This window comes from Phodopus roborovskii, unplaced genomic scaffold (assembly GCF_943737965.1).
Source record: "Phodopus roborovskii unplaced genomic scaffold, PHOROB, whole genome shotgun sequence".
Taxonomy (NCBI): Eukaryota; Metazoa; Chordata; class Mammalia; order Rodentia; family Cricetidae; genus Phodopus; species Phodopus roborovskii.
In genome coordinates, this window is record NW_026126480.1 from 24,663,646 (window position 1) to 24,685,880 (window position 22,235).

Here is a 22,235-nt window from a genome sequence, read left to right on the forward strand (position 1 = left end):
GCTGTAGGGACCACTCTGTGACATACCAATAACACAGACAGGCATCTCTTCCTCTTCCTCAGGATAAGGAATTCTGTCTGAAGAGTATCGTGTGTGTGTGTGTGTGTGTGTGTGTGTGTGTGTGGTGACTGTACATTCTGTCACTGGCAGATCTTTACAGTGCAGTCAATCTACAGAGAAACCTCTCACTGGACAGGGCTCAGTTCCTCACAGGTGGATGGGCGCTTGACTCTTTAAGCCCAGCAACTATGGGAAGCAGCCTGAGTTCCCCTTATGAAGCACCGGGATGCAGCTACACAAAACCCTTGACATTTCACTCTCTTGCCCCATCAGGCCCATCTATCACTTGAAGAGTTCAATGGAAATTGTTTTCTCCCAACATTAAAAGTTATTTGGGAGCTTTTAAGACACGGCAAATATATTTCTGTAAGAGAAGTTTATTTGCTTGTTTAAGAGCCCTGCACTTTATATATAGAGCTGATATAAACTGGTGCACAGGAGCCTCTAAACCGGTTTATATCCACAGTAAAATACATTTTTGTGATACTCATACAACAGTTAGCCCAGAGCTGAAGGCTTTGTGAACCCTGCTCATGTCCCTGCCTGTGCAGCTGTTACTCATCCCTACCACATCTCAGGCCTCCCTCACTGCCCAGCTTGCCTTAGTGCCTGCCTACTAGTGCCTGGGGTCTCTAATATGCCTGGACATGTTGCTTCAGGCAGTCATACAGGGCCAGATGATGGGCCTGAAGTACAGTCCTTGCTAACAGACCTTCTGATTCACTGAAGTCTTCTCTATTTATATTCCTTTGCCCTTTATTCCTGGTACATCTTCTAGCAGCTTGACACCCTTCTGAGAAAAGACACACCAGCTCTAGCATTAGTTTGCAAAAAAAAAATTTATCATTTATCTAAAAGGTTACACTGGGATGGGGGTATAGCTCAGTGCTAGATCACTTGCCTAGCATGGGCAAGGCTCAGTATTCAAATCTCACTACTACAGAAACAGACAAACAAACGAATGGCATGATCATGTGGTCCCTAATTGATATTTGCTATATTCTAGCTGTGTTAAGGGTAAATGAGTCCAATTACAAGGCAGTAAAATTAGAGAGTTAAAGAAACCAACAGCCCTGTCACTAGAAACCATCTAAATGATGTCACTACTTCTGAATCTCTGGTTCAGTACCCGCACATGATCATTTAGCTAACAGTAAAAGGCCCTTGGACACACAGTGGCCCAAAATTAATTCAAAATCAAGCACATAATAAACCTGACGTGTTTCTTAAAGCATCCACCTATGTTGTGTTGGGTAGGCTCTGAACTCAGGCTATGTGCCTGACACTGTACTGGACATACAGCACCAGCAGCCAAGAGAGCTAGCTGCTTTCACTCCTCCGCTCAGGTCTGAGATTACCCCATGATGTGAATCACAATGTCTCCACTGTACTGGCAGTTTCATGTTCTCATAGAGATATAATGGCTTTATTACAGAAAAACAGAGACTTTTATTATCTTTCTACCATCATCTGTCAACATGTTAACATCAGTCAGTGTGTCTATGGATTGTATTGCATTAGAATGATACTCTGGATCACCTGAACAAAGTGAAGCCTCCCTCCACTTCTCAGGGACCAGACAGAGGATTGCTCACCCGAAACTGCAGGTGTCAGCACACCTTTCCTTTGTCCCAGTGAGGATCTGGTGTTGAAAGGGAAAGCTGTGTACTCTGGTGGGCTTGAATTAATGACCCTCACACCCCAAGGCACAAGTAGCCATGGCATTTGAAACCCACTTCAGATTAGGCCACAGCCTCTTCTGCTGCCTCCAATGAGTCCCATATTATGGGAGTATCTTTCTTTTCCCTGTAGGAGTAAGGGTCCAGAGGGGCCAAGAGAAAGGAGAAAAAGACTTCAGAGTATGGGCCCTAGGGGAAGTAGGGCTGCCCAGAGAGGGCATGAATGCTAACTGACGCAGAAGGAAAAGAAGGAAACACAGGCGTCTTCTGTTTCTACAGGTAGAGAGCTTTATTCTGGTGATAAACAAAACTGACCTAACATAGAAGACTCTGGAACAATCAAAGGTTCAAAGAGGAGAAGGAGGAGGGAGGAGGGGAAGGAAAAAGATGAAGAGGGGAGGAGGAGTTGTTTTAAGAAAGGCAACTTTTGTTGTGATCCAGTACCACTTCTGAAGCTAAGGAGAGCTTCTGAGAGCCACACACCTACACAGCGAGTCCCTGGAATGGAGACATACGTTTCCATAAAATCTACCTGAGAGCCTAACTCAGAGGACAACACACTGCTACAGTTCCAATGCAGGTTACAAAAATCAGCCAAAGACAATCATCTTCAGAGCTTGTCCCTAAAGGATAGGTGCATATTTCACTGCTCCTCACATAAAAATGAAGGACAGATCCCTCCAAGGCTAGTGCATATTAGCTGAAGGTAAAGGAGGAAACATTCTGCAAAGCAATGTAAAACCACAGGTTCAAAGGGAAACTGAGGGGGAAGGAGAGGAGAAAAAGAGTAGAGAAAAAGATTGGGGGTGGAGAAAGGGAGAAGAAGAGAGGGAAGGGAAGGAAGAGGGAAAAGGGGAAGGAAGGAGGAAGGGAGATCAAGAGAGCATATGCAGGGGGAGGAGCAGCGCATGTGTGATAGGCAACAAATGCTGCCGAAGTGCTGTTTTCATTAATAAACAGTAAAGCACAAAGAACATGAAAACTCACTTCAGCAGGTGCCAGAAGTATATCCTCGAAGGCATTGTTCTCTTATTTCTCTGAAAATAAAAACCTAAATGGAACTGACTGAGCTTCCTGTGGATATATCATTTTCCTCACTAGAAACAGACTGTTTTCTGAAGACCATTACAACAACCATGGGATTGGAAGGAAACATAGAGATAATCAAATCCAACATGCCTCTTTTAAATGATAAAGATACTTCTGCGGGGGGCATCAGTCATTTGTTTGCAGCCATTGAGCAGAAGAGCATTTATTCAAACATCCCCCCAGTAACCAAGCCAGACCCCTTTCCATTACACCATGGAACTTTGAAGTCACAAGACTGGGGTAGGAAGTGAACTCTTGCCTATAAAGAGCCAAGAGAGGGGAAACACTACACAGAAAGTCTATGAACAGTTCTACAGTGGTTTGTTCTTTTAAATACAAGGACATAAACCCAACCAATCAAGTCTTCCCATTCTAACAAGTCCTAGAGGGAAGTTAAAATGTTGTGTGGATTCGATACAAGTTAAGTCTTCATCAGCTTCTAAACATAACAGGACCTTAACCATGCTTCCTAAGTCCCCAGCACCAGTGAAGTCGTAGCTTTATAAATATCACGGTGAACAAGAAATGCTGTCTTGTCACATTCAAGCCAAATAACAGCTGGACTTTAAAAATAAAATTTTGAAGACATTTGCCTTTTATATTTCTAATTTCTGTTTTCCTTGCTTACAGTTTTGTCATTTGATGTTGATGAGTGGTTAATACACATGCACAGCTGCCTCTTTGGGTGACCTTTTCTCTGCTGCTTCCATGCCCAATGCTATGGAGCAGACCTTCAAGCTGCTTACTGAGAAACACCATCCTTTGCATGGCTGGCAGACAGTCTTGGGAAGCGTGGCTGGGACAGGACCTGTCTTCTGGGTGACTTACTTTTGTACTTAAGAAGCCCTACAGGAGGGTCAAGAAGCGCAAGGAGGGCACAGGCCTTTGAGATGACTGTGCCAAGGCTGGAGGGAACCTGGAGATGTTTGTGCATAGATGGAAGGAAGTGATCTTCCATGCTGGAGGCATAGCTCACCTTTCATCTCAGCCTCCCTAAAGAGCTTGCTTTCTGCATGCTTGGTAGAGGACCACAAAATCTTACTCTTAGACTTGTGTTCTATGTAATGCTAAAGCACTCATGCACAGATTTCCCCATGACTCTTGTATCCCCTCACTAGACATAAGCTCCAGCTGCTGAAGGGCATCATTGTTTCAACTTCACATGGTTTGCCCAGGGTCTAGTGCAGCGGATTGGTACACCATAGGCACTCAAGAAATGTTGGCTGAGTGTTTGTTTTGCTGGACCACATGGGCTTAGTGAGTGAGTAAACACACTTGTGTGTTGTTACTCTGTCCCTCCAGCCCCGTTCCAATCTTTAGCTGAGGGGAATATGAATAAGCAGAGTAGAGAGATTATTGTTTTTACCTACTAATTATCCTAACTTTAATATGAACTGTAACTCCAGCAGGATTTGCAATCAGCTCAGGCTTGAACAGATGCCAGGAACTAGCCTGGAGTCAGCAGAAGGCTGCTCCCCATCCCAGAAGTCCTCACAAAGGCACTGCACTGCTGTCCATATTAGTGCAGGTAACTTGACTCCATTCATGAACTCACAGTCCCCCAGAGGCACATGAGGTCTCAATGGCAACTCTGGGCAAGCTTCTGAAGGAAGGTTTTCACACGCTCTGTAAGCTCCTAGGCCACTACAGCCTGTCTACTGTTACACTCATCAGCGTGTTGTTCCATGTGATGGCGTAACATGAGAACTGATGTATGGCATGACCAGCTATATTTAGGGGAGAGGAAATGGGCCTTATTGAGGAAGGTCACAAGACGTTTGTTCAGAAAAATGAAGTCTTTACAATTATCCGGCCATACAGAGGTATAGCATGAATCTATAGCCTGAATCTTCCATCCAATTTTATCTCTATCATTACTGGCCTACACCTACACCATGTTATTTAATTTTTTCAGCCTCAATCTTTTAACATGTAAAAATGTGGAAAAATAATGCCAGCCAGGTGTTATGAAAAATAGAGGAACATTGTTTAAGGCCAGCCTGGGCTACATAGTAATACTTTATTAATAATAATAACAACAACAATATATAGTGACTTATTCAAAGATTATCTCAAGATTATATGAGAAAAGACAGTAAAAATAACAGATCCTCTGGCATATTAGCACTGGGCAGATGTTTGCTAAAAATAAGTGTAATTAGGAAAACATATCTGAAGTTATACAATGTAGGTATTGAGTGGAATTTCCACAATCCTTCTGTAGATTTTTCTCTGCTGTTAAAGTTTTTATCTTTTTATAATGGCCAATAGTTCTGTTCACACAATCTCATCAACTTGATTAGCAGTGTTACTGAGAGGCAACTCACTATATTTATAGCTAATATATAGTTAAGAAATCAAATGAAAGTGCTGGCAGAACAAGGGTCAGGTGACAGGGCTCTGTAACTCCTGGTTCATAGCCAAATGAACAGACTGGATTCCCCCAGAGTGATGGAGATTGCTTGACTCACGAAATATAGCCAAAGATTTAGGCACTTCACAGTACAACTTCGCAAGGAGACTGAGGCGGGTCTGATCTGAAACACTTCTTTGCAGACCACCAGGGAAGCTATTTTGTCTGTGTCACAGTCAAACTATTAATTATGTCAATCATTTGAATTCCATGGTTGGTTAGACAGAAGAATCTCAACCATTGCCTGCTGGTCAATGTGTCTATGGCAATGTCAGTGTACCCTTGATATATGCTCTTCGTGGAGGAGAGCAGGTTGAGTCCCATTCTTAAGTTTCCATCTCTCACTTTCCACTCACCTTCCTTTTCCTCTTCCCCTTTCCTTCTCCTTATCTCTTTCTTTCCTCTCTGTTGTGTTTTTCTCTTCCTATCACATAAGCACACACAAATATGTACACACACCTTCCAACATTTATGTTGACCCTTTGCGCCTGTGCGGGACTACCCTCAGGAATTAGTATCTCCACCTGACATGGAAGCTATGCCTCCTGGAGATTCTGACACCTTGCTGCTGTCTGACACCATCAAGCTCTCAGTGTTCATACCAGGGATTTCCAAACTGCCTGGGGATGTCCTGTTTGGATATTGCTGGGAAGAAACTTTGCCAGTAAATGGGGAACTAGTAAGATTCTTCCTTCAAGCTAAAATAGGACTTTCAGTAGGGTCTGATATGGGTAAAGGATCTTGTTACTCTTAAGAGAGCAAATTAATCTTTCCTGACTGGTGGGATGGATTCTGCCAGAGAAACAGCTAACGGGAAAGCCAGTCTCCACTCTGTGATGACACAGTAAATAACCAGGCCACATTACTAGCAAAGTGCTGACCTAACCTATAAATTGTACCCGGCCTCTAGGGAACAATTTCTGCTGACGGCTGCTTGGTGCATTTAAGACAAACAAACAGAAAGGAAGCAACGAGGACAGGCATTGACAGAGCTGCAGGTAGACATCCTGAGAGCGAGGCTTCTCTTCCAATGAATGAACACTGAACAGGATTCAACCATGGTTAGTGCACAGGCCCAGAGCTGGGTCTTTCCTAAGCAACCAGTAGGTTTCTGCTGAATCTGTCAGCTAGTCCCAAATAGCTTGACTGTGCCAGGAAATTGCTTGAGCTAGATTCTTCAAAGAAGTCCTCTTTGTGTGTTTCTTCTTTTCTCAATAAGACTCTGATGAGGTAGGTGATACTCAAGTATCTGTTCATGGGAATATAGTGGGATTTTTCACTAAAAATTTAAAATCATATCTTGAGGTACATGGATTGCTGTGCATTCAGAAATAGAGAATCCAGCAGTGTCTCAAAGTCCTCAACTTAAATACATACTGAGGATCAACATTTCCTTTTTTGCCTAGAGAATTCAGATAGTGACTCCCAAAAATGGCCACAAGGATCCCATGCCTAACTCATATTCACTTTCAGAAACACAAGCCAGGGAAAAGCCACTCACCTTCTGCGTCTTCTGGCCGAGTGAGATCAATGACACCTGGGCCCAGCTTCCCATCTTCACCAGACTTCCCTGTTAACTGGGGCCCCAAGTTCTCAAAGCGTGTTCTTTCCTAGGACAAAGAATAATCAGAGGCTTATTCTAGCTTCACAGCAGCCACTTGCTTTCTTCACATTTCTCTTTTGCTTCATTGGCAAAGCATGCCCTTATGAACATCATGTCTGACCCACTCAAGTTCTAGAGAGTACTGCAGGCTGAGCATGCTGCTGACAAAAACAGCAGTGTCTACAAGACCAAACCTGGAAGGAAGGAGAGGCTGTGACAGGGAACCGGCCAGCACTTCTTGCCCTGTCCTTTCCCCTATGTGTTGGATTTGCTTCTGGAATCTACAAGAAATGTGATGAAGAGAGAGGGGCCAGATGTGCAAAACTTTAAGAATGTTTTTACTAAAGCCTACTGCTAAACAACCTTATCATTTAGAGATCATGATTTTGTTCAGTATTCTAGAGAAAAGTACAGATTAGAACTTTATATGCCAGTGGTCCAAAGGCAAACTTGCCAATGTTAGTTGAGTGGACATCAGCATTATTCCTTTGCTTGGAGCAAGTCTTTCAACTGTGAGTTCCTGTGAACTGAAGTGTGTGTGACTCTCACCCTGTAAAGAAGCCAGAAAGGTTCAAAACTCCTGCTGCTTTAGAAGGGAACTCCAAAGGTGTTTGCTTATTCGCCAGTTCTTCTAAGAGCAGGAGTCTGAGGCAACACAATGGAAGGAGGGAAGGAGCCCTCCACCTCTCAGGTCAGTGGCAGGAGCACACTGGCCATCATTAGTATGGTGGTGTGATCTGTATAAATACAGGACTGGTACCCCATTCTCACCTCCCATCTCCATGCTTAGTCTGCCGACTCACACTTGGCTTTGTGTTATCCTTATGAATGAATGAAGCCTTGTTGTTCGTTACTATGAAACGATATTAAATGACATGTCAGCTTGAATGTACAGACATGAAATAGCAGCTTGCAGCTCTGGGAATGGTTTCTGCATGTTATACTAATGCATTATGCAGCAGTAGAGTGCTGATTGCTGCTCAGTCTATTGTTCAATGACCTAGTTCTGCACCGAGCATGTTCGGCATCTGATGGAAACATGCCGAGTGTTCCGTTCTGTAAGATGTTTAGAAACTTGGAAATATTCGGAAGGAGCAAACATACAATTACTTGATAGAGGATGTGCCTCATTTGTACAGCCTCACTGCGTTTGTGCTTTCTAATACGATTATTTTTGAATATCATTATATTTCTATAATTAATTCCCATCAGTCAAATTGTTGCAGTAAATCTTCCAGTTCCCCTTCATCAGAGACCACGTTGAAATCTTTATTGGAAGAAAACACAGCCTAAGCTGTGCTTTAATCTAGCACTGCTTCTAGGAAAGCTTTGCAACAAAACACAATTATGTAGACATCATTTCTCCAACTGGGTAACACTAACTAACTAGTTTCAATAGCTGAGTGTGGGGAAACCTTTGAAATACAACACATACAAAAGACAGGCTGAAAATCAAAACCGAAGTGAATGAGGTTCCCTAATGCCTCCTCATGTGAAAACACCGCTCCATGGGAACAAGTTAACTCAGATGCAGTACAGAACATAAAGCCACCACAGCCATGAGATGTGTGGGAGCTTCACACGTGGTCAGGGAAGGACAGCTGCTTTCCATCAGCCCAGTTCTATTTTTGAGTAGCACTTTGGGTTGTGGTGATGTAAACAGAGTCAAACCTTTGTTTCTGGCATTGTTTCTCTGGCATATTTTCATGTAAATGCCTCTGGTGCAGGCCATGAGTCCTTCTATCTTCTCAGAAGAACAACATTTCACTGCATTTTCATGGCAGGTGGGGGCAGGGCAACTTTCTCTAAAAGACAACACTATGCAACCTATCATTATGCATATTCCAAGGATCTTTCTAGTCATTCATTTTCTTTGATTTTACTGGAAAATATTCTCAGTTAAAAAAAAAAAAGTTCCTGAAAGAATATCAGTATTTTTTTTTTTCAGGGAAGGAGAAGAGGGAAGATTACATGCCATGCTTTGTAAGAAACCCAAGACAACAGAGCTTACATGATGATGCTATCTTTTCTTTTCTAAAAGTGACGTGCACTCGCAAGGCAGTAGCATCAGCTTGTTTTTAATCATAACAAAAAGCATCCAGGACGCTCCACAACACATTCACCGTGTCTTTGAAGTCAAGCAATTTTTCTGACATCATTGAAAAAAAATTCTACTGCAAAGATACTTGCCCTGTAAAATATCAATATTTTGACAGCATAGAAGACAAGGAAGAGCATCCTATGAAATACTGGTTAAATAGGCAGAAAATAAATCAATGATAAAAAGTGTTGGGGGCAGTGGGTTGCATTTTCAATTTGATAATATTAAGCACTGTGTTTCAGATTAAAGCAGGGCCCTGCAAAGCCAAGCCCTTTCATATAAATTTCCACCCAGTCTCCCAGAAGATTTCCTTCTTTTCTTCAAAGAATAGCTCAGAATATTTATTTGCCATCCACAGAACCTTAGGACAGGAGCGCCTGGAGTCTCCCAGTTAGGTCTGTGTAGCTAAGTTAGGCACAGCTTTACCAGTACAGTGGACATGAGCCTCAAAAACAGATCATGGCTATGGGCACTGATCCAGTATGGAGATGCTTCAGTGTAAGAAGCTAAGTCTCTGGCTGTTAAACAACAATGGGTTTGTCACTATAAGGAACACAGACAGAAAAGGGCATGTCCTTAGATCACAAACAACCCATCCCTACCCCTTGAACTATCTCTCCCAATGTACACAACTCCCAAGTAGGGTGATTTAGAGATAAGAGCAAAATTCGTCAGTGTGAACTTGACCCCGTGCCTACTCTTGAGATTCCCCTTGTTTTCATGTTGATAGTGGAAAGCAGACTCTCACTTATGCATTGTCAGTCACAAACATAGAGGCAACATGAAAGTTACTGGAAAAAAAATTAAAAGTCAGCTCTGCTGTGTTGTAGGGACTATTGGCTCTCTAAGTGCTTTGAAATTATGATGTATGAGGTAGATGTTGCATATTAAATAAAGATATTTAAATGATAAAGCCCCCGTTAGTGAGAGCTGATGAATGTTAAATGTTAGAAGCCACAAGATGGTAGCATCCATCATCTCCATGTGTTATCGGAATCAATGATGGGGCTGCTGACAGACAGACTCTGATGATTATCCCTTATTTCTAGAGTCAGTGAACAAACCACTCAGATCCTCTGGCATTATTTTTAACTTTGCATTAAATTAGCAACTTTTCCCTCCCTACCATAGCAAGATTGATCAATTACATGTAGGCATCAGTGGAGAGAGGATGAATTTGGAGGTAAATAAAAGACCAGGGGTTTGTTCTCATTTAAGCAAGGAAATCAGCTACCTCTTCCTGGCAACAAATGTGAAACTGTGGTCTGAGGAAGGAACAGTGATAAAACAGTAAGCACACAATAATGGCTTTTCTTTGCACTTAGATAAAAGCTGAATTTTTGATGTGCACAGTATATTTTAATAAAATTTTATATACTGTGTTTTATACACTTATTGGCTATTCCATAATAATGTGTGTGCTCACAGTAAAATTGCTCTTAAATTTATGTGCGTTATTTATATGTTCCCACGTAACAATGCTTTTTGTTGTAAAAAATATTCTGTTTATTAATGTAACTTTACAACCACTGCATCCAAGATCCGTGGTAAATTAATGACATTTTTATTATTTTATAGTGTCATTAAATTTTTACTGATCACTCCATCAAACAGAGGCAGTAAAGGCCATAATGTAAACTGGGACACTTAGATCAGGCAGCAGGAAGACATTCCATGGAGTCTGAAGAAAACTGCTGGCAATAAATGATATTTATACTATCTTTAAGCATGTGAGACTACTTGGATAAGTTTGGCAAAACTGTTTCAGTAGTAGAGTGGATGGTGTACTTAAATAACAGTTTGCTTGCCACTGGGACATGCCACTTTCAAACCATATGCAAGATGATAGATTGTAGCCATCTTCAGAGAACTAACACATGGAATGTAATTCTGTACCTTCCCTTCCCTCTGGGTCACCAAGGGAGACCAACCAGTTCTGGGCCTCAAGTCCTTTCAAGGTGGTCCCTGTTCTATAGCCCAAAGGGGAAGGTGGCTTGTGCTCAGAGGAGCCTTTGTTTGCTGCTTTACAAATGGATATATTCCATTCTAGACCTGTCTAGACCATATACTTTACTCTTGTGGTCTAAAAGAGAGGCACTTTACCAACCTTTATTCAAAAGCCCATTTGTAAAGATTGTCTGAGTGTGGTGTCATTCACAGCAGCCACAAACCAAACAGCTGGGTGGAGGAGTGTTACCTATATTGTAGTTTAAAAAGGTGAAAATTATCTTGGGCTATTTTTACATGTAAAATACATTATAATTAGGATGTGCTCAACACAGACTTTCTTAAATGAACATAAATGTGTGTTATTTACTAATTGCTGAATACTCTATTTATGTGTATATGAGGTAGTAAATAGAAAATTCTGTGCCCATATAATTGTGGGATTAGTAGCACCAATCTCTCCCCCATGGGAAATCTGACATGATTCTTTTTAATGTAAATAAGAATTTTGTTGTTACATAGCCAAATGAGCATTTAAATATTTAAGACATTCTAAACCCTTTCAGATTTGTAATAAAGGTTAACATCTCAGTGCATCAATCATGTTCTTTGTGCCCTCCCAAAGCACAGGCATTGCAGTATTCTGAAACTGTCTACCCTTGAACTCTAGCTATGACTAATTATTGAGCACTTCCTGAATGAAGTCTTTTTGTCTTCCTCCCAGTTCTAAGCTTCAGTCTTTTTCTGGACATTTGATTTATATATTGACTTATATATTGGGCTGGTGCATCTATCCAGGAGAACACTGTCCTAAACTAAATAGGACAACCACCCTTTACCCAGCATCCCCATGCCCTGCATTTACACTAATGGCAATGGTTCTGGTCTCATTTCCTTCTTTACCCTTGTCTATCCAACCACCTGGGCCTGGGGTGTGCTGATTTTCCTTCCAGGAAGCTTTCTTGTCCTCCCCTCAAAAGCCTCCTGTCATTTTTAGCCTGTCAGAAGCCTTGTGGCCAGAAGCCTTTACTGGCTCTCCAGCCTTCTGGCTGGTGCTGGCCCTGGTCACTGTCTTCTCTGTCTCATCAACTTGTGCAGTTCCAAGTGTCTAGGTCAGAACATTCTATCACTTGCTGTTTTCCAGAGCATTTTATTCAAACACTAGCTTTGTAGGTACTTCATTCACTGCTGTCCAGATGCCTTTTCAAGTTGAATGTTGCACAATTCTCCCACCAGACATCTTCTACTAGGGGTGAACAGTAGTTCATCTTCTGACAGTACCATAATCCCTCTTTCCTCATAGCCTCTGGAACATGCTTTCTTCCATGTTTTCTTGTTAAGTCCTAGTCATATTGGGAAAACCCACATTTTTTTTTCTGAATTCTACATCCTTTCTAATTGACCCACTTTCCAATATTCCCAAGTTCTAAGTCTTCACTACATAATTAGCCCTCAGTTTTCACAGTACTGTGTTCAACAGAGTTTGGTTCATATACATTGCTAGGTCTCTGGCATCAGTATCAAAATATTTTTACAAGTAAGAGATTATATCTCAAACCTTGCTATAGATCTCACACAGCAGTTCATATCTGTGTCCACAAGGACTTGTGGTCTCACAAGGCCATGCAAGGGAGTATCTAGAACGAGTAAGAACCACCAGCTTCACAACATTCCAAGTTTGTGAATGAGATGCTTATATTCAACACACTCCCCACTGTATTGGAAAGACTTCTTGAACAAAAGAACCTAAACAAACAAAGCTTGATATTCCTAAAGGAGGAAGATAAGCAATTTTTAAAGATAAAAGTTGCATTTGATTTTATAGCTTAATATAAATCTAAGTTGGAATTTCTATAGGTAACCACAGGCATTTTTGCAAAATCTTTGTCAAATTCTGGCAACAGAAGATATTCCTTACCAAAGACACTTGGCTTATAAAATAGTACACATTTCAAAATAAACAGTTTTATTTTATTTTGTTTTGTAAGCAAGACAAATACAGCAGACAAAGTGATTCTCTGGCCAATTGTGACCTGCTTTGGACATATCATTCTTTGATTTGATTCTCATAAGACATTGTCAACCACTTACAGTCCTATTATTGAGTTGCCATACATACCATTTTATATCCAGTAGTTTATAATCAGTAGTTTAATGATCAAAACTGTTTACTAATGATTGATAAACATGCTCAGTGAGTAAGAAAACACACTGCTCTTGCAGGAGACTTGAATTTGGTTCTCAACACCCACATGGGGCAGCTTACAATCACTGCCTGTAGCTGCAATTCCAGGAGATCTGTGACCTCTGACCTCTGTATTCACCTGCACTCACATGGAGCACATAAATTCACACAGGCACTCACACACACATACATGCATACATACATACATACATACATACATACATACATACATAAAAGATAAAGAAAATCATAGGTTTGTCACATAAAGGGGTGACTTTCTGGAGGAAGTTGCTCTGGGAGCATGGGTGTTACCAGAGTCAATGTTGATGATAATAAAGTCTCTGGCTGGGAGAAATGAAGCTCATCATTGAACCCTGTAACATTATTGCCTTGTCTAGCTCCTAATGTATCCTTAACATCAATATTGTACTAGTTAGTATTCATGAATGAGTTAATAAGCCCTGAGATTTCTGACTGTATTTGCCCCAGAACACAAAGTCACCTATTGGAGGAGAAGAGGGAAGAGGGCCACATACTGACAAGCTTGATAGAACAGAAGTTTCTCCAATGAGATTTTTTACCAAGCTAGTTAGTATGTGACTCTCTGTCCTCTCATTTCTAAAGAGAAATTAAACTGAGATTAAAATGGCTTTGCTTAAGTGTTTATTTTACTACCTTTCATCAAAAATAGATGTGTTTTGTTTTGTTTTTCCAGACAGGGTTTCTCTGTGTAGCACTGGCTGTCTTAGAACTCACTCTGTAGATCAGTCTGGCCTCAAACTCAGAGGTCCACCTGCCTCTATTTCCTCTGAGTGCTGGGATTAAAGGCATGTGCTACCACTACCTGGCAGAAATGTACTTTTTTTTTTTAATCAAAGAGAATTGCTAATAGTAGACTGTTAAGTAGTAAGATCAATCTAAATTGCAATTTAATGGTAAAATTTATATCTCACCATCCTTGTTCTCTAAGGATGGCCATAGAAGTAACCAAGTCGAATGAGGTTGTTACAGTCAGTGCTACCACATTCTAGGGAGGTATATTAAGAGGGAATTTGAACATAAATGTATATACATTGAAGAAAGGTCATGTGACAGCAAGAAGGGCAGATATAGAAGCCAAGAATGGAGGCCTCAGAAGAAAACAACCCTACTGTAATCTAGACCTACGAATCTAGACCTTTCAGCTTCTAAGGCTGAGAAAATACATTTCAGTTGTTTGTGCCACTCAATCTGTGGTACTTTGTGATATATAAAAACCAGTTATAATGACAGCTTTTGCTTCTTACCTCACAAAAGTTTTCTTTTTACTGGTCAAAATTGATCACATAACCAAAAAGTAAAGTTTAGAGAGGTCACTAGCCTCAGCAATGATCCTTCTAAAGCATTTGCAATCAGAATTCAGTATAAGTTCTATGTTGATAATTCTATCTATCTATCTATCTATCTATCTATCTATCTATGTATGTATCTATCAGCCTATCATCTATCACCTAATTATCATCTATCTACTTACCTTTCTATCATTTAGATACCCACCATATATCTATCAATTATCTACCTATCATTTATCAGCCATCTACCTACCTACCCATAATCTATCACTTAAGTATCATCTATCTATCTATGAATAATTCTTCAAAAAAGAGCATTACCCTTTAGAGAGAAGGAAAGATTAAAACAACTCATCAAAAGCTGTCAAAAACCAGAAGATTAGAACTTGGAAAAAAAAAGAATCACAGTCAAAAAGAGTGACATGAGCTGTTCAGATTTCTTCTTGGGATGCTAGATTGGTGTTCTTTTAACCCCTGGACCATAGGCTCCTTGGGAAGGAAAAGTGTATCATTCCCCTCTGTCCCTCACTAGCTCTGGGCCCTGTAAGCAGAGAAGTACCATGCAGTACTTGCCTGATGAAATGAACTACAGTAGGCAGAGCTTCTTGTGGATTGTGTTTTATGGGGCTTTCAAACACATTCTTAAATGATGTATGACAAGCTTCCCCCAGGATGTGAAGGATACACCAAGCCAGAAGAGTCTGGCAACAGCAGAGTCTCATGCATCGCATCTACTGCAGCATGCTTAGACTCATGTCACTGACCACCATTTGACAAGTGACATGGCAGCATTAGTCCTGAAGACAGGAGACCATTTTAGCCTTGGGAGCCGCTGAACTCAATTATGTTTCTCTGGGTGATAGTGCTTACTGAAGCCCTGTAGCTAAACGCTTTCTAGTTGGCTCATATGGTTTTAATATGGCTCTAACCAATTGCAAGGTTATTTATAAGTTTGCAACTCCCAAGTAGACTTATAAAGCACCCAGATTTAAGCAGATCCAGTTGTGTGGCAACCCAAGTCCTGCTTATATGTGGTTTCAGCGTTTTATTCCTACACAGAGGCATGTGGCAGATTTGTTCCTGAATAGTCTCCTATTATTTGGTAACAAGTTCACAAAGGGTTTCATTGTAAAATTACAGAAGCTACTTTGAAGGCTAACACATGATTTAAAAACAGGGAATTCTATCTCACTTAAGCCACCAATAAGACTCAGTTAATATAACATCCCCCATATGAGCAAAGGACATCAAAACAAGACTGATGATGAGCTAGCAGATATCTTTGTCTAAAATAATATCTTGGGGATCATATGAATTTGATTTCAGATATCTACATAATTTGCAGTATGTATTTTCAACATTGTTTGTGGGAACACAGGTACAATTTGTTCAAACTAAAAACATTAAAAAGATACAAACCAAGAATGAATATTTTCTTCAAAATTATGCATTCTATTTCAGTTTTAGCAAGCCAACTGATAGTTTTGAAGATGTTTCCCCCACAGAAATCTAAACACACAAAAATGGGGAAAAGCATAAGGCATTACCACAATGTGTCTGTTTTAATTTGTAAGTTGTTTAAATACATCGTATTCCCTAAGAGGTTTTCCTGTAATTTAAAGTAAATGTGTGTGCTGCAAAAATAGTGTATATTCTTAAGAGAAAAACAGGGGCATGGGGAAGCTGTCACTTCAGAAGGAAACACAAGGTCTCCACTCAGACAGCACTAAGGCCAAAAGAGGCCGGGAGGCTTGCCGGAAGCCCTGCAGCCCCTACCAAAATATCCAGTGTCCACCCCAGAACCTCAAGGCTCTCAGCCTCCTGCTCCTTCCACTCGGCTACTCTGTGCCAGCCATGTTCGTCTCTGTTTACTTCATCTGGAGAATCAGGGAGCTAGCTTATCTCTGAATCTTCTTCCAGTTCTGAAACTTTCCGACCCAGTGATATCAGCCTCTCCAGCTCTCCTAACCCTCTGGCACACACTATGAAACCACTTCACTGTATCACAAAAGTTCCTTAGCAATTATTCATATTCTCAAGAAAAACACTCAAAATTAATCCCCTTGTCAAACAAGCCTTCTAAGCTGTGGTCATATTTGGTCCCACAGTGTCAGTTTGCTGCTTCCGAAACTCTCTGACCTCCACGGGCAATGGAAGGGAGAGGGTGACAGGGGAAGTCGAAGCAAGAAGGCAGTGAAAGCCAGAGGGAAGTCATTTTCATCTAATTTGCTTTAAATCTGCCTCTGTCTCCAGGCTGGTGTCCACTGTGGGGGCATCAGGGTACCAGGTACAGCACATCCCTCCCATCTGCAAGCAGAGTTAAATAGAATGGCTGTTACTCACTTTCCAAGAAAGAGACTCCTTGATGTCAAGTTTTTGTGAAAGGAAGCACCACATAGAGCCAAAGGACACCACCAATGAATTTGTAAAAAAAAAAAAATCATATATAACTTTGAATACATTTGATTAGAAAAGAAGCTTTCTTTGAGTAAAATTAAAACTTAGGAACTATTCTAGTTTAGTAGTAATGTTTAGAAGTAATTCTAAAAATTTATAATATTAATAGACATTTAAAAGAAAAAGAAAATATTATTTAGGAACCCCATTGAAAATAGTACTCCAAGCCAAATCCGGGCCCCTGCAAAAGAACGAGGTCTCAGCTGGAGAGCGCCAGTTTCCAGTGAGATCCCACTACCCTGCAAAACCTTCTCAAGTTCCAGCCCAGCCCTCGTCCTCTTCTGCCAGCTATTGGCCAGAGGTGAGTCTGGGCCCAATTGGGGCTGCCTGTCCCCTTCAACCTCTTTCCCCCCTCCCCCGCCTGAACTCCCTGGATTGGCCCCTGATCCTGCTGCTCCTGTCTCCGGTCCCCTTTGAGAGCACCCTTGGAGCTCTGATACACCCCCACCCATCCCAACCTCCAGCCTACCCCCCCACCCTGTGCCCTACCCCACCTACGGTCCTGCCGCTCTGGTTGAGCACTGGGACAGAGGGTGGAGCCAACAGTCCACCCTACTTCGGAGACCTCTCGGAGCAACTCCGAACAAAGGAGACCTGACTATCCACGTGGGACCACCTGTAATTTCCACCGGCTTGGTCCCTGACCCCGCCTCCAGTCCTCTGCTGGAGTCCCAGGCCCCTCCCAGAGATCCGCCTATCTCTGCGGGTCCACTTGGAGTTCCTGCAGGCAAGATCCTTGACCCCCAAATCCGGGCCCTGCCAAAGAACGAGGTCTCAGCTGGAGAGCGCCAGTTTCCAGTGAGATCCCACTACCCTGCAAAAACTTCTCAAGTTCCAGTCCAGCCCTCGTCCTCTTCTCCCGGCTATTGGCCAGAGAGAAGCCTCCTAGAGAGCTTGGACCACACAGAGATACAGACATTGAATCTTTGATCCACATAAGCCCATCTGGGAAGGACCATAGAGAGAGGGAAGAGACACCACCAACACCTACAGGAAGAAGCTATGGGAAGAAGGCAATACAAGAGAACACCTAACAACAGAAAGACAAACATGACACCACCAGAATCTAGGGAATCTACACCAACTAGAATGGAACACAACAACAAAGCAGAGGAAGCAGAAGGGTATGACTTAAAAATCACCATCATAAAAATGATAGAGGCCCTCAAAGAAGATATGAGAAAATCCCTTAAAGAAATAGAGGAAAAAACAAACAAAAAAGTGGAAGAAATGAACAAATTCCTTAAGGAAAGTACAGAAAGCCAAGAAAAAACAATTAACCAGGTGAAGGAAACGGTTCAAGATTTGAAAACCGAAATTGAGAAAATAAAGGCAACACAAATGGAAGGAAAGCTGGAAATTGAAAAGCTGGGCAAAAAATCGGAAACCACGGACACAAGCATAACCAATAGAATTCAAGAGATGGAAGAGAGAATCTCAGGCGCAGAAGATAAACTAGAAGAAATAGATTCATCGACCAAAGAAAACCATAAATCCAACAAATCCTTAACACACAATATCCAGGAAATGTGGGACACCATGAAAAGGCCAAACCTAAGAATAATAGGCATAGAGGAAGGTGAGGAAGCCCAGCTCAAAGGTGCTGAAAACATATTCAACAAAATCATCGAGGAAAACTTTCCAAATCTGAAGAAGGACATGCCCATGAAAATACAAGAAGCATACCGAACCCCAAATAGGCTGGACCAAAGAAAAAAGACCCCTCGACATATAATAATCAAAACACCTAGCATACAGAATAAAGAAAAAATATTAAGAGCAGCGAAGGAAAAAGGACAGGTAACATATAAAGGCAGACCTATCAAAATTACACCTGACTTCTCCATGGAAACCCTCAAGGTCAGAAGGTCCTGGATAGATGTTCTAAAAGTATTAAGAGAACACGGATGCCAGCCTAGGCTACTATATCCAGCAAAACTCTCAGTCAATATAGATGGAGAGAACAAGATATTCAATGACAAAACCAGATTTTCCCAATATGTATCTACAAATCCAGCCCTACAGAAAGTATTGGAAGGAAAATTCCAACCCAAGGAAGGTAACTACGCCCACAAAAATGTAGGCAACAGATAATCCAACTACACCAGAAACCTAGGGTGAAGCAGAACAAATATATTCACAATACCACTGCCAACAACAAACCTAAATCAAACAACCATCAACAATCAATGGTCCTTACTCACCCTCAACATTAATGGTCTTAACTCACCTATAAAAAGACACAGATTAACAGAATGGATACGAAGACAGAATCCATCCTTCTGCTGCATACAAGAAACACATCTTAGCTCCAAAGATAGACATTACCTCAGGGTAAAGGGTTGGGAAAAGATTTTCCAATCAAATGGAAATAAGAAGCAAGCAGGCGTAGCTATCCTAATATCTAACAAACTAGACTTCAAACCAAAACTAGTCAAAAGAGATGAAGATGGTCATTTCATATTCATCTCAGGAGAAATCCATCAACACAAAGTCTCAATTCTGAACATCTATGCCCCTAATACAAAGCCACCCACATTCGTAAAAGAAACACTACTAAAACTCAAAGCTCATATAAAACCTCACACACTTATAGTGGGAGACTTCAATACACCACTCTCAACACTAGACAGGACCACAAATCAGAAACTCAACAAAGAAACAAAAGAATTAACAGAAGTTATGTCTCAACTGGGGCTAACAGACATCTATAGAACATTCCATCCAAAGACAAAAGAATATACCTTCTTCTCTGCTCCACATGGAACCTTCTCTAAAATCGACCACATACTAGGAGACATAACAAACCTCAACAGATACAAGAGAATAGAAATAGTCCCCTGTATCTTATCGGACCACCATGCTTTAAAATTGGAATTCAACAACAATACAAATAGCAGAAAACCTGCAAACTCATGGAAACTTAACAATGTGCAATTGCACCACTCCTGGGTCAAAGAAGAAATAAAGAAAGAAATTAAAGACTTTCTAATATTCAACGAGAATGAGGATACAACATACCCGAACTTATGGGACACCTTGAAAGCAGTGCTACGAGGGAAATTCATTGCACTAAGTGCCCATATGAAGAAAACAGAGGATAGTCACATAAATGAATTAACAGCGCAACTGAAAACCTTAGAACAGAGAGAAGCGAATTCACCCGCAGGAGCAGACGCCAGGAAATAATCAACTTGAGGGCTGAAATCAACAAAATAGAAACCAGGAAAACAATACAAAAAATCAATGCAACAAAGAGTTGGTTTTTTGAGAAAATCAACAAGATTGATAAACCTTTATCCAAATTAACGAAAAAGCAGAGACAGAACATGCAAATTAACAAAATCAGAAATGAAATGGGGAACATAACAACAGACACAGAGGAAATCCAGACAATTTTCAGGTCATACTTCGAAAATCTGTATTCCACAAAAATTGAAAATTCAAAGGAAATGGACAAGTTTCTGGATAACTATCACTTACCAAAATTAAATCAAGAACAGACAAACAACTTAAATAGACCTATAACCCGAAATGAAATAGAAGCAGTCATCGAAAGCCTTCCAACGAAAAAAAGTCCAGGGCCAGATGGATTCAGTGCAGAATTCTACCAGACATTCAAGGAAGAACTAATACCACTACTCCTCAAACTGTTCCACAAGATAGAAACAGAAGGTTTATTGCCAATCTCTTTTTATGAGGCCACAATAACTTTGGTACCCAAACCTCACAAAGACACAACTAAGAAAGAAAACTACAGACCAATATCCCTGATGAACATCGATGCAAAAATACTCAATAAAATAATGGCAAACCGAATTCAAAAATACATCAGAGAAATCATCCACCATGATCAAGTAGGCTTCATACCTGGATTGCAGGGATGGTTTAACATACGAAAATCGATCAACGTGATCCACCATATAAACAAACTGAAAAAGAAAAACCATATGATTATCTCCCTAGATGCAGAAAAAGCCTTCGATAAAATTCAACACCCTTTCATGATAAAGGTATTAGAGAGGTCAGGGATAACAGGAACATACCTAAACATAATAAGAGCAATATACAGCAAACCAACTGCCAACATCAAACTGAATGGAGAGAAACTTAAGCCAATTCCTCTAAAATCAGGAACAAGACAAGGCTGTCCTCTCTCTCCATATCTCTTCAATATCGTACTAGAAGTTCTAGCTAATGCTATAAGACAACAAAAGGAGATCAAGGGCATCCAAATTGGAAAGGAAGAAGTCAAACTGTCTCTATTTGCAGATGATATGATAGTTTACATAAGCGACCCAATAAACTCTACCAGGGAACTCCTACAGCTGATAAACACCTTCAGCAAACTAGCAGGATACAAGATAAACTCAAAAAAATCAGTAGCCCTATTTTTTTCAGACGACAAAGAGGCAGAGAAAGAAATCAGAGAAACATCACCCTTTACAATAGCCACAAGCAACATAAAGTATCTTGGTGTAACGCTTACCAAACAAGTAAAAGATCTATATAATAAGAACTTTGTGACTCTAAAGAAAGAAATTAAAGAAGATACCAGAAAATGGAAAGACCTCCCATGCTCTTGGATAGGTAGGATAAACATAGTAAAAATGGCAATCTTACCAAAAGCAATCTACAGATTCAATGCAATCCCCATTAAAATCCCACCACAATTCTTCACCGACCTTGAAAGGATAATAATTAACTTTATATGGAAAAACAAAAGACCCAGGATAGCCAAAACAACCCTATACAATAAAAGAACATCAGGAGGCATCACCATTCCTGACTTTAAGCTCTACTACAGAGCTATAGTTCTGAAAACAGCCTGGTATTGGCATAAAAATAGACAGGTAGACCAATGGAATCGAATTGAAAATCCTGATATTAATCCATGCACCTATGAACACCTGATTTTCGACAAAACAGCTAAAATGATACAATGGGGCAAAGACAGCATCTTCAACAAATGGTGCTGGCACAATTGGATGAGGGTGTGTAGAAGACTGCAGATAGACCCATGTCTGTCGCCATGCACAAAACTCAAGTCCAAATGGATCAAAGACCTCAACATCAATCCAGCCACATTGAACCTCTTAGAAGAGAAAGTAGGAGGTACCCTTGAACAAATTGGTATAGGAGACCGCTTCTTGAACATAACTCCAGGGGCACAGACACTGAAAGAAACAATTAATAAATGGGACCTCTTCAAACTTAGAAGCTTCTGTAAGGCAAAGGACACAGTTGACAAGACCAAACGGCAGCCCACTGACTGGGAAAAGATTTTCACTAATCCTATATCCGACAAAGGGCTGATCTCCAAAATATACAAAGAACTCAAGAAACTAGTCAACAAAACACCAAATAACC

General features: G+C 40.9%; 1 protein-coding gene across 13 annotated transcripts in view; it reads right to left on the reverse strand.

The window, feature by feature from the left end:
* Positions 1 to 22,235, reverse strand: part of Sox6 (SRY-box transcription factor 6) — a 580,992-nt gene that overhangs the window by 25,133 nt on the left and 533,624 nt on the right. For all 13 annotated transcript variants that reach the window (XM_051192737.1, XM_051192743.1, XM_051192732.1 and 10 more), the window contains one exon: positions 6,743 to 6,851. In XM_051192737.1, coding sequence (XP_051048694.1) covers positions 6,743 to 6,851 — 109 coding nt within the window. The remainder of the gene's footprint in view (positions 1 to 6,742; positions 6,852 to 22,235) is intronic.